The sequence below is a fragment of the Mobula hypostoma genome, chromosome 12, assembly GCF_963921235.1.
Source record: "Mobula hypostoma chromosome 12, sMobHyp1.1, whole genome shotgun sequence".
Lineage (NCBI taxonomy): Eukaryota > Metazoa > Chordata > Chondrichthyes > Myliobatiformes > Myliobatidae > Mobula > Mobula hypostoma.
This window is the reverse complement of record NC_086108.1, coordinates 13,560,952-13,574,788: the sequence shown is the minus strand read 5'-3', so window position 1 is coordinate 13,574,788 and position 13,837 is coordinate 13,560,952. Positions and strand designations below refer to the sequence as shown.

Sequence of the window (13,837 nt, the reverse complement as noted above, 5' to 3'; positions counted from 1 at the left end):
GGGAAAGGAGGCAAAGTAGAGTTGAGAAGATCAGCTCTTCAAACAAAGGAAAAGTTGATCCATTATTTTTGAAGCTGTCCTTTTCTGTAAAATTTAACAGGCAGCAAGTGCAGTCATGCGCTTCACTTTTTAGCATAGCAAAATATCCCTCTTAATCAAGGCTTGGATGCTGATTCCATCCAGAATTTCTCTAATAATAAATTTCCTGATTTTTGTTTTGTGTTGTTTAATTTGATGGCTGTTTTTATTAATTCATTTGGTTTAATTTCAGTGAAATTGTGGTCCACAAACTTGGACAACTCTGTGGCGAGCATTGAAGCAAAAGCCAATGTTTGCTGTGTTAAGTTCAGCCCAACGTCTAGGTACCACTTGGCCTTTGGATGTGCAGGTAACATCCTCTGAAATGTCTGTTATCTATTACTTGGTGTGTAGTGTTTTCTTTATGGAGAGATTGCATGAATTTAGAATTGTCTGGATGTGTGGAGTACCACTTTTAAACTTCTAAAATATGTAACAAGATTGACATGGAATTGAAAGCAAATACTACAGTTTTATTGCCACAGAAATTGGAACATTTTGTTGCAGCACCCGTGTCCCCACCATTCTGTGTTTGTAACAAGTGAACTTGAGCTGAAAATTTTCACAATCTCATTTGGGAGGCATTATATTCATGCAAACTGTAGCGGAGTTCAGCTTTTCATCTCTCTTGCCCTTCTCTGTGGTCCTGCAAGGCTATTTCCATCAACTATCACTTTGTTGGGACTGAATTAGAAGCCCTCCAATAGTCTGCAAGAATTACAGGAGGAGATATGTGGTGTAATCACTGAGAGATGTAAGAATAATTGGGAGATTTTAAACTTCCTTAATATCGACTGGTCACTAATATTGTAAAGGGCTCGGACGGGAAGGAGGGTGTTAAATGTATTCAAGAAAGCTACTAGAGGGGAAACAGCACTGGGCCTCCACTGAGGGAATGAAATAGCAAGCATTAGTGACCACAATTCTATTAGTTTTAAGACCCATAAGATAAAGGTGTAGAATTAGACCATTTGGCACATCCAGTCTACTCTACCATTTCATCATGGCTGATCCATTTTTCCCCTCAGCCCCAAACTTCTGCATTCCCCCCCAATATCCCTTCATGGCCTGACCAGTCGAGAATCTATCAACCTCTGTCTTAAATGTACATGAAGACTTGGCCTTCACAGCTGCCATTGGCAAAAAATTCCACAGATTCACCAATCTCTGGCTAAAGAAATTCCTCATCACAGTTCTAAAAAGACACCCCTCTGTTTTGAGGCTCTGTCCTCTGGTAGTAGACACTCCCACCATAGGAAACTTCCTTTCCACACCCACTCTATCGAGGCCTTTCACCATTTGATAGGTTTCAATGAGGTCACCCCTCATTCTTCTAAATTACAGTGAATATAGGCCCAGAACTGCTCTTATGACAAACCGGTTAATACTGGAATCATTTTCGTGACCCTCCTTTGAACTTTATCCAGTTTCAGCACATCCTTTCCAAGATGAGGGGCCCAAAACTGCCAACAATGCTCCCAAGTTAGGTGTCACCAGTGCTTTATAAAATCTCAACATTGCACTCTTGCCTTTATATTCTAGCCCTGTTGAAATGAATGCTGACATCATATTTGCCTTCCTCACCACAGGCTCAACCTGCAAATTAACTTTAGGGAATCCTGCACAAGGACTCCCAAGTCTCTTTGCACCTTAGATTTTTGTATTTTTTTTCCATTAAGAAAATAGTCAACTCTTTCATTTCTTCTATCAAAGTGCTTGACTTCCTTGCTCTGTATTCCATCTGCTACTTCTTTGCCCATTCTCTTTGTCTAAGTCCTTCAGTAGCCTCCTTATTTCCTCAAAACTACTTGCCCCTCCATCTATTTTCGTAACATCTGCAAACTTTGCAACAAGCCCATCATTTCCATCATCCAAATCATTGACATATAACATAGAAAGAATCAGTCCTAACACAGACCCCTGTGGAACACCACTAGTTACTGACAACCAACCAGAAAAGGCTCCCTTTATTCCCACTCTTTGCCTCCTACCAATCAGCTATTGCTTTATCCATGCTAGAATCTTTCCTGTAATACCATGGGTTCGAAGCTTTTAAAGCAGGCTCAATTGTGGTATCTTGTCAAAGGTCTTCTGAAAATCCAAGTACATAACATCAAATGATTCTCCTTTGTCTATCCTGCTTGTTATTTCTTCAAAGAATTCCAACAGATTTGTCAGGCAAGATCTTCCCTTGAGGAAACCATGCTGACTATGGCCTATTTTATCATATCCCTCCAAGTACCCTGAGGTGTCTTTCTTAATAACTTCAACATCTTCCCAACCACTGAGGTCAGACTAACTGGCCTGGCCTTTCTTCTGCCTCTCTCTTGTCTTGAGGAGTAGAGTGGTATTTTCAATTTTCCAGTCTTCTGGAACCATTCCAGAATCTGGTGATTCTTGAAAGATTATTACTAATGCCTCCATGATCTCTTAGCCACCTCTTTCAGAACTCTGGACTGTGCACTATCTGGTCCAGCTGACTTACCTAGCTTTCAGACCTTCGAGTTTCCCAAGAAACCTCTCTCTAGTAATGGTAACATCACACACTTCATGACCCCCAACTCCTGCAACTTCCACCACACTGCTAGACAGATACAGACTCTATAGAAGTGAGGCAAAGCAGCATCAACTTCACAGACCCTATACAGATTACAGAGGAGAAGATGTTTGCTGTCCTGAGGCAAATTAGGATGGATAAATCCCCAGGGCATGCAAGTGCAGAAATTGTCAGGGCCCTAGCAGAGATATTTAAATCATCCTTAGCAACAGGTGAGGTACCAGAGGACTGGAAGATGGGCAAAGTTCTACTGTTCAAGAAACACTCAAAATATAAACCAGGAAACTATAGGCTGAGCCTGACATCAGTAGTGGGAATGTTATTGGAAGGTATTCTAAGGGACCAGATATGTAAGTATTTGGATAGGCTTGGACTGATTAGAGATAGTCAGCATGGCTTCGTGCATGGTAGGTCATGTCTAACTAATGTTGTAGAGTTTTTCATGGAAGTTACTTGGACCCTGAAATCTCATTCTTCAGATTGGACTCCAACTTGGTCAGCTCCATCATTGGCACTAGCCTACGCAGCATCCAGAACATTTCAAGGACCGATGCCTCAAAAAGGTGACGTCCATCATTAAGGATCCCTATCACCCAGGACATGCCCTCTTCTCATTGCTTCCATCAGGGAAAGAGATACAGGAACCTCAGCTATTGAAGTGGGCACTGAACTCATGAACACCACCTCACTTTTTTTTTTGCCATACTTATTTAATTTAACTAATTCAGTTTTTATTATTATGTATTGCTACCGCATAACAACATTTCACATTTGCTGATGATATTAAGTCTGATGCTGATACTGAACATCTTCCCAACCACCAAGTCAGGCTATATAATTTACTGTCTTTTGCCTTCCTTCCTTCTGAAAGAGTGGAATGATATTTGCAGTTCTCAGGAACCATTCCAGAATCTAGTGATTCTTGAAAGATCACTACTAATGCCTCCACAATCTCTTTCAGAACCTTGGGATTTAGTCCACCTGGTCCAGGTAACTTGTCTACCTTCAGACTTTTCAGCTTCCCAAGCACCTTCTTATTATCAGCAACTGCACACACTCCAGTGCACAGACATTCTTGAATTTCTGGCATTTTGCTGGTGTCTTCCACAGTAAAGAGTGATGCAAATTATTAATTAAGTTTGACCACCATTTCTCCATCATTTTCCAGCTGTGTTGCTCATGATTTCCAGTATCTGCAGAATCTTTTGTGTTGTAAGTTTGGCATTCTTAATTGCTTTTCCTGTGTGTTACCTTAAAGTACTGATGCGATGGAATTATCTGTAGAGTCGGCATGCAAAACAAATTTTTTCCACTGCACTCAGTACATGTGACAATAACAAACCAATTTACTAATCTATGTATTTTGTCATCACTCACCAGACCATAGAATATACGTACTGTAAGAACAGAGAAGATGTCATACAAATTTATTAAACATTGGTTTGTAGTGTTTAAAAACAGCTGGAATATTTTGGGTACATCTGGCTTATGAGGAAGATCATAATTGTGCTGGAGAGATTGCAGGGATGATTTTTAAGGATGCATTCTGTGATGGATCATTTCAGCAATGGAGGAAGGATTGGGGTTGTTTGGGAACAGAGGAACCTGATAGAAGGATGCAAAATAATGAAGGGCATAGTTTCATAGAAATTTTTGCACAAATCCAAGGTATGCAAAGCTAACGAAGAATATTTTTACCTAGAGGAGGCTGTAGTTTGGAATCCACTGCCTGATTGGGATTCCATGATTGATTTTCTTTTTGTTATTGACACAATACAGGAATACAGAATAATGAGGGAATTTTGTCCTTAGTCAGAAAATGAAGTTGTTTCGGATTACCATTAGGCTCACTGAATGGACATTATCTCTTGCAATTTATACACTTTATATTTCATAATACTAATCTCAAATTTTGTGGGTTACTCTGTACATTTAATTATAGATATTAAAAGACTATTGTGAATAGGACCTTGCTGAATGTACTCCATTTTTAAAGTCAAAAATTGTGTTTTCACAGATCATTGTGTCCATTATTATGATTTGCGGAATACAAAACAACCCATCATGGTCTTTAAAGGACATCGCAAGGCGGTATCATATGCCAAATTTGTGATTGGAGAAGAAATAGTTTCAGCGTAAGTTCTGTTTTAATTCTTGAGCTTTTTGTCTATAGATCTGTAATGACCTCCATGTCAATTTAAGAAACTCTCTTGGACCCATTTGTGATGCATTTGTTGCTTTATTGCACAATCCATTCAGTTTTCTTTGTAGGAATGCATTTGGGGACAGAACGTCAGCAGTTCATATTGGTCTTTGCTTCCAAACATTTCAAATCTCTTCACCTTACCAGATGTAACAGATTGTATGGATCTGAGGGAGAGGAACTTCACCCGTGTCGAGGGGAAATATAATGAGAACTGAGAGGTTTGTTTATTCCTTTGATTGGATATTCCTTGCACTGCACAGCAACTCATAAACTGAAACCGAGTTCAGTGATGGCTGGCTGGGCAAAGAGATGCAAAACTTGACGGAAACTTGAACAGGAAGGCAGAGGGGGCAGCGTTGCTCTGTTAGTAAACAATGAAATCAAATCAATAGAAATAGGTGACATAGGGTCGGAAATTATTGAATCATTGTGGATAGAGCTAAGGGACTATAAGTGTAAAAAGATCCTGTTGGGAGTTGTTGCAGACCTCCAAACAGTAGTAAGGATGTGGTCAACAAATTACAATGGGAGATACAAAGTGCATGCCAAACGGGCAATGTAATGGGGGATTTCAATATACAGGAAGATTGGGAAGATCAGGTTGATGCTGGATTCCAAGAAGAGTAATTTCTAGAATGCTTACAAGATGGCTTTTTAGAGCAGCTCGTGGTTCAGCCCACCAGGGGATCAGCTATTCTGGATTGGGTGTTGTGCAATGAGCTGGAACTGATCAAAGAGCTCAAGGTTTTAAAAAAGCCCTTGGGGCAAGTGATCATAATATGATCGAATTCACCTTGAAATTTGAGAAGGAAAATCTAAAGTTAGCTGTGTCAGTATTACAGTGGAGTAAAGGGAATTCCAGAGGCATGAGAGAGGAGTTGGGCAGAATTTATTGGAAGGGAACATTGGCCGTGATGATGGCAGAGCAGCAATGGCTGGAATTTCTGGAAGCAATTTGGAAAGCGCAGGATGTATACATCCCAAAGAGGAAGAAGTATTCTAAAGGCAAGATGACACAACCATGGCTAACAGAGAAGTCAAAGCCAACATAAAAGCCAAAGAGAGGGCATATAATACACCAAAAATTAGTGGGAAGTTAGAGGATTGGGAAGCTTTTAAAAACCAACAGAAGGTAACTAAAAAAGACATTAAGAAGATAAAAATGAAATACAAAAGTAAGCTAGCCGATAATAAAGAGGATACCAGAAGTTTTTGCAGATTCATAAAGTGTAAGAGAGCGGTGAGAGTGGATATCGGATGTTTGGAAAACTATGTTGAAAAGGTAATAATGGGAGACAAAAATGGAGGGTGAACTAAATAAGTATTTTGCAACAGTCTTCACTGTGGAAGACACTAGCAGTATGGTGGAAGTGCCAGGTGTTGGGGTCATGAACTGTGTGAAATTACCATTACTTGAGAGAAGGTTCCTGAAGGGAACTGAAGTCTGAAGGTAGATAAGTCACATGGACCAGATGGTATGCACCCCAGGATTCTGAAAGAGATGGCTAAAAGGATTGTGGAGGCATTAGTAATAATCTGAAGGATCACTAGATTCTGATATGGTTCTGAAAAACTGGAAAATTGCAAATTTTACTCCACTCCTCAAGAAGAGAGAGAGGTAGCAGAAAGGAAACTAGAGGCCATTTATTATGATCTCAGTGGTTGGACAGATGTTGGAGTCGATTATTAAGCATGAGGTCTCAGGGTACTTGGAGGCATGTGATAAAATAGGCTGTCGTCAGCATGGTTTCCTCAAGGGAAGACCTTGTCTGACAAATCTGTTGGAATTCTTTGAAGAAATAACAAGCAGGGTGGACAAAGAATCAGTTGATGTTATGTACTTGGATTTTCAGTAGACCTGGTATTACAGGAAAGATTCTAGCATGGATAAAGCAGTGGCTGATTGGCAGGAGGCAAAGAATGGGAATAATGGGAGCCTTTTCTGGTTGGCTGCCGGTGACTTGTTTTCCACAGGCGTCTGTGTTGTGACCAATTTTTTTTTACGTTTATATGTCAATGATTTGGACAATGGAATTGATGGAAGCGTTGACAATAATTTAAATGGAGAGAAATTCAAAAAAACGGAGGCACAAAGGAACTTGGGAGTCTTTGTGCAGGATTCCCTAAAGGTTAAATTGCAGCTTGGACGCTGGGCCACACTGCCTTCGGTGGAGCACTCTGGCACCTCTTTCCTGGGTGGCTGTAAGCAGGCAACACTGCAGCTTGAGGCAGAGTCTTCGCTACAACAAAGGCCACGCAGCTCCCCTACTGTCCGCTGATAAACCAATGAATTGGACTTGCAGCATTTCACATTAACAATGTTAAACAGGGTCTTGCGATCACAAGAAAAGTGACTGAAGATCCTTTGCTTTAGACTGCACACTGCTTTTGTGCACTGACTCCTCTGGCGTGCCTCTGATACAAGCAGCAGCATGGTCAGCACAAAGTCCAGCTCCTTCAGTTTCTTTGCTAACGAGCAACTTGCTGATGGGGTAGATTTACAATACTTGAAGTTCTTTAATGTCTGGTTGGCCACTGCGATGAATGCACTACCACCTTACTGGAAGCTGCTGCGATATGCTGAGCTGTGTCTGCAACTGTGTAGTTTCTTGTGATCACGGGCAGAACCTATACAAGTCGTGATACATCAGGATAGGTTACTTTCTGTAATGCATCGATAAAAATTGTTGGATGGGTTAAAGCTGGCGGGATGAATGTGTTCAGACTCCTGAAGGAATGGAGATGCTGGTGAACTTACTTGGCCAAGGTGTCAGCATACTTGATACCAGTTAAGACAAAACTAAGTGGAAATGTGACGTATGATGAAAAGCACAGAGACTCTGATGTAATGTTGACAGGTTGAATTAATGGATTGATATTTGGTAAATGTGAGGTTACTCCCTTCAGAAGAATCAGAATCAGGTTTATTATCACTGCCATGCGTTGTGAAGTTTGTTGTTCTGAGGCAGTAATACAGTTGTAAGAAAAAGTTTGGGAACCTTTTGCAATTACCTGTCTTTTTTTCATTAATTGCTCAAGAAATATCTGATCTTCATCTAAGTCAGAGGAGTAGACAAACACAATCTACCTAAACTAATAATACACAAACAATTGTACTTTTCATGTCTTTATTGAATACATTGTTTAATAATTTACAGTCCAGGCTGGAAAAGTATGTAAACCCTTGTACTTGATAACTGGTAGAACCTGCTTTAGCAGCAATAAGCTCCACCAAATGTTTCCTGTAGTGGCTGCTGATCAGACTTGCACAATGGTGAGGAGAAATTTTAGTCCATTCCTCCCTACAAAACTGTTAAAGTTCATCAGTATTTCTGGGATACTTGCATGAACAGCCCTCTTCAGGTCATACCACAACATCTTAATTATGTTAAGGTCTGGACTCTGATTTGATCATTCCAAAACACACATTTTCTTTTTAAACCATTCTGTTGTTGATTTACTCTTGTGTTTTGGATCATTGTCTTGTTGCATTATCCAACTTCAGGTACCAGACTGCTACCCTGACATTCTCTTGTAAAATGTTGTGATACAATTTTGAATTCATTGTTCCCTCAAATGATTGCAAGCTGTTCAGACCCTGAGGCAGCAAAGCAGCCCTAAACCATGATGCTCCTTCCACCATGTTTCACAGTTGGGATGAAGTTTTGGTGTTGTTGTGCAGCGCCCTTTTTCCTCCAAACATAGCAGTGTGCATTTCTGCCAAAAAGTTCAACTTTTGTCTCATCTGTCCACAGAACATTGTCCCAGAAGCGTTGTGGCCATCCAGGTGGCCTTTTGCAAATTTGAGATGTGCAGCAATGTTTTTTTTTGGAGAACAGTGGTTTCCTTTGTGGTGTCTTTCCACGAACACCATTCTTGTTCAGTGTTTTTCTTATAGTGGACACATGAACAGAGACTAAAGATTTCTAGCAAGTTCAAGAGATTTCTGCAAGTCTTTTGCTGTTACCCTTGGGTTCCTTTTCACCCTCTTGAGCATTCCACATTGTGCTCTTGGTGTGATGTTTGCAGGATGCCCACTCCTAGGGAGAGTAGCAGCAGTACTGAGTTTCCTCCATTTGTAGACAGTTTCTCTTATTACGGACTGATGCCTTTGTAGCCTTTTCCAGCTTCATGCATCTCTACAATTCTTCGAAGGTCTCAGAAAGTTGTTTTGCTTGAGGCATGGTGCACATAAACAGATCTTTCTTGGGAAGAGCAGGCTCTATCAGGAACCTGGCTTTATGTGTCTTTTTTTTATAGGACAGGGTATCTCTTTAACCCACACTTCCAATCTCATCTCATTGATTGGAACACCTGACTCCAAAAAGCTCTTGTGGAAGGCATTACTCCAAAGGTGCACATGCATTTTTGAACCTATACTGTGATTGTTGAAATGGTGTACTCAGCATTGACAAGAAGTAGTACAATTGTATGTGTGATATCAGCTTAGGTGGATTGTATTTGTCTATTTTCATGACTTAGATGAAGATCAGACCCCATTTTATCAGTGATTAATGCAGAGAACCAGTTAATTGCAAAGGGTTCACAAACTTTTTCATGTAACTGTACATAAAATACACAAGAAGTTGCAATAAAAAATGTACACTCAGTGGCCACATTATTAGGTCCCTCCTGTAAGCGACACTGAGCATACTGCATATTTGTGGTCTTCTGCTGTAGCCATCCATTTCAAGGTTCAACATGTGTGTTCAGTGATGCTCTTCTGCACACTACTGTTGTAACATGTGGTTATTTGAGTTACTGTTGCCTTACTGTCAGCTTGAACCAGTCTGGCCGTTCTCCTCTGAACTCTCATTAATAAGACGTTTTCATTCACAGAACTGGCACTCAATGGATGTTTTTTGTTTTGTACACCATTCTCTGTAAACTCTAAGACTGTTCATGAAAATCCCAGGAGATCAGCAGTTTCTGAGATGCTCAAAACACTCCATCTGGCACCAACAATCATTCTACGGTCACAGTCACTTGGATCACATTTCTTCTTTATTCTGATGTTTGGTCTGATCAACAATTGAATCTTCTGACAATGTCTGCATGCTTTTATGCATTGAATTGCTGCCACATGTTGCATAATGAGCTGGTGTACCTAATAAAGTGGCCACTGAGTTAAATAAGTCGTGCAAAAAGACAGCAAAAATAGTAAGGGTGGGAGGGGGGTGTCCTTAATGATAGATATTGTCTTTTTGATGTCTCACCTTTTCAACATGTCCTCGTAGTGCAGAGGCTAGTGCCCATGATGGAGCCTGGCTGTTTACAACTCTCTGCAGCTTTTTCCGATCCTGTGCAGTGACCTGTCCGTACTGTACAGTTATGCAACCAGTTGGAGTGCTCTCCATGGTATATCTGAGAAATTTGCTAAGAGTATTTGGTGATATACCAAAACTCCTCAAGCTCCTAATGAAATATAGTTGCTGGCAGTCTTCTTCATAATTAGCCAGAGAAAGTGGCTCACCTGAGGACTGGGAGAAATTCAGAGTTCAGCAGAGGAGGACAAAGGGCTTAATTAGGAAGGGGAAAAAGGATTATGAGAGAAAACTGGCAGGGAACATAAAAACTGACTGTAAAAGCTTTTATAGATATGTAAAAAGGAAAAGACTGGTAAAGACAAACGTAGGTCCCCTACAGACAGAAACAAGTGAATTGATTATGGGGAGCAAGGACATGGCAGACCAATTGAATAATTACTTTGGTTCTGTCTTCACTAAGGAGGACATAAATAATCTTCCAGAAATAGTAGGGGACAGAGGGTCCAGTGAGATGGAGGAACTGAGCGAAATACATGTTAGTAAGGAAGTGGTGTTAGGTAAATTGAAGGGATTGAAGGCAGATAAATCCCCAGGGCCAGATTGTCTGCATCCTAGAGCGCTTAAGGAAGTAGCCCAAGAAATAGTGGATGCATTAGTGATAATTTTTCAAAACTGGTTAGATTCTGGACTAGTTCCTGAGGATTGGAGGGTGGCTAATGTAACCCCATTTTTTAAAAAAGGAGGGAGAGAGAAACCGGGGAATTATAGACCGGTTAGCCTAACGTCAGTGGTGGGGAAACTGCTGGAGTCAGTTATCAAAGATGTGATAACAGCACATTTGGAAAGCGGTGAAATCATCGGACAAAGTCAGCATGGATTTGTGACAGGAAAATCATGTCTGACGAATCTCATAGAATTTTTTGAGGATGTAACTAGTAGAGTGGATAGGGGAGAACCAGTGGATGTGGTGTATTTGGATTTTCAAAAGGCTTTTGACAAGGTTCCACACAGGAGATTAGTGTGCAAACTTAAAGCACACGGTATTGGGGGTAAGGTATTGATATGGATGGAGAATTGGTTAGCAGACAGGAAGCAAAGAGTGGGAATAAACGGGACCTTTTCAGAATGGCAGGCGGTGACTAGTGGGGTACCGCAAGGCTCAGTGCTGCGACCCCAGTTGTTTACAATATATATTAATGACTTGGATGAGGGAATTAAATGCAGCATCTCCAAGTTTGCGGATGACACGAAGCTGGGTGGCAGTGTTAGCTGTGAGGAGGATGCTAAGAGGATGCAGAGTGACTTGGATAGGTTGGGTGAGTGGGCAAATTCATGGCAGATGCAATTTAATGTGGATAAATGTGAAGTTATCCACTTTGGTGGCAAAAATAGGAAAACAGATTATTATCTGAATGGTGGCCGATTAGGAAAAGGGGAGGTGCAACGAGACCTGGGTGTCATTATACACCAGTCATTGAAAGTGGGCATGCAGGTACAGCAGGCGGTGAAAAAGGCGAATGGTATGCTGGCATTTATAGCGAGAGGATTTGAGTACAGGAGCAGGGAGGTACTACTGCAGTTGTACAAGGCCTTGGTGAGACCACACCTGGAGTATTGTGTGCAGTTTTGGTCCCCTAATCTGAGGAAAGACATCCTTGCCATAGAGGGAGTACAAAGAAGGTTCACCAAATTGATTCCTGGGATGGCAGGACTTTCATATGAAGAAAGACTGGATGAACTGGGCTTGTACTCGTTGGAATTTAGAAGATTGAGGGGGGATCTGATTGAAACGTATAAAATCCTAAAGGGATTGGACAGGCTAGATGCAGGAAGATTGTTCCTGATGTTGGGGAAGTCCAGAACGAGGGGTCACAGTTTAGCCTTTTAGGACCGAGATTAGGAAAAACTTCTTCACACAGAGAGTGGTGAATCTGGAATTCTCTGCCACAGGAAACAGTTGAGGCCAGTTCATTGGCTATATTTAAGAGGGAGTTAGATATGGCCCTTGTGGCTACGGGGATCAGGGGGTATGGCGGGAAGGCTGGGGCGGGGTTCTGAGTTGGATGATCAGCCATGATCATAATTAATGGCGGTGCAGGCTCGAAGGGCCGAATGGCCTACTCCTGCACCTATTTTCTATGTTTCTATGTATCAATATGTTGGGCTTCAGAGATGTTGACACCCAAGAACTTGAAGCTACTCACCCTTTCCACTGCTGACCCCTCAGTGCAGGATTGTTGTTGTGACACCATTCAACCAATTGATCTATCTCACTCCTGTGCACCTCGTTCCCACCTGAGATCCTGGTGACAGGTCTCTACCAAAGGACGTGAAGACCACGCTGCAGGTCATCCTTGGGCAAGATGCAGCATCTGCTTAGTGCCCCCCCCCCACCCCCGTCAGGGTCACATGAAGCTATGAGAGCAGGTGATGGATGGTTGTATGAGCAGCTAGTGCAGATCACAAGACCTGGTTATGCAACTGCTGACGCCAGACAGGCAATCTCTGAGGAGTATTGATAATGGCTGGTGTTACCTGTCTTGTAAAGACACTGCCCAGAAGCAGGCAACAGCAAACCACTGCTATACAGAAATTTGCCAAGAACAGTCATGGTCATGGAAAGACCAAGATCACCCAAATCATAACAACATGGCACGTAATGAATGATAAATGGAACACAGATGATCCAGCCATGTAGTCTGGGTGTAAGGAGAGTAGAGCAGCAGGCTAAGCACACATCTTTGAGGTGTGCTGATATATTGATTAGGGAAGTATATTAGAAACATGAGAGTAGCAAGGCAGTGCATAGGTTGCTCAGACATGAATGCTAAGGTCCTTAGTATTGATCGTATAGAGATCTTTGCGTACAATTTCATTGTTTCCTGAAAATGGTGACACAAGTGAAATAGGGTGGTAAAAACAGCATGCTTGCCATCCTTATTTGACTTTACTATCCTATTTGAATTGAGGCATTGAGTATAAGAGTTGAAATGTCATGCTGCACCTCTCCAAAGCACTGGTCAGGGGACAGGGTATTGTGTACAGTTCTGATTCACACTTCAGGAAAGATGGGATAGCAATAGAGAATGCAAATGAAATTCACTAGAATATTGCGTGGAATGGAGGGATACTGTTAGGAGAGATTGGATAAGTTGGGTTTGTCTCACTGGCTATCCTTATCGGGGATATTAAGGACATAGATGGTCAGAATTTTCCATGGGTTAGCCAGTCTAAAACTAGAGAGCATAAAATTGTCAGGGGGAGAAGTTTAAAGGAGATCTGAGGAGCACAGCTGTGGTTATATGGAATGTGCTACAAGAGGCTGAGGCAGATACAGTGTTTAAAAGGCATTTGGACAACTCCTTGGATAAGACAGCTAGAGAAGGAAATTCAATCCTTGTAACTCCAGGTATAATGAAACCTGGTTTTCCTTGTATGTCAGTTAATAAGCATAAGCATGCAAGCCTTCATAACGCTAAGGCAGGGGTCCCCAACCTTTTGCGTACCGCGGACCAGTTTAATATTGACGATATTCTTGCAGACTGGCTGACAGGGCGGGGGGGGGGTGGGGGTGTTCAAGTTCAACAGTGCGTGACAGGGAATGAGGAAAGGTGCAGCTGACTCAAATCGTTTCATATCGCCAAATCATATTTCCGCGCGGCCTGGTGGTTGGGGACCATTGCGCTAGGGATATCCATCTGCCGTCATAGAGTTTTAACGAGATCTTAC

General features: G+C 41.6%; 1 protein-coding gene across 2 annotated transcripts in view; it reads left to right on the top strand.

The window, feature by feature from the left end:
- The window catches only part of cop1 (COP1 E3 ubiquitin ligase), a 159,611-nt gene that overhangs the window by 130,470 nt on the left and 15,304 nt on the right, over positions 1 to 13,837 (top strand). For both annotated transcript variants that reach the window (XM_063063631.1, XM_063063630.1), the window contains exons 15-16: positions 272 to 388; positions 4,653 to 4,770. In XM_063063631.1, the coding sequence (XP_062919701.1) occupies positions 272 to 388; positions 4,653 to 4,770 (235 nt within the window). The remainder of the gene's footprint in view (positions 1 to 271; positions 389 to 4,652; positions 4,771 to 13,837) is intronic.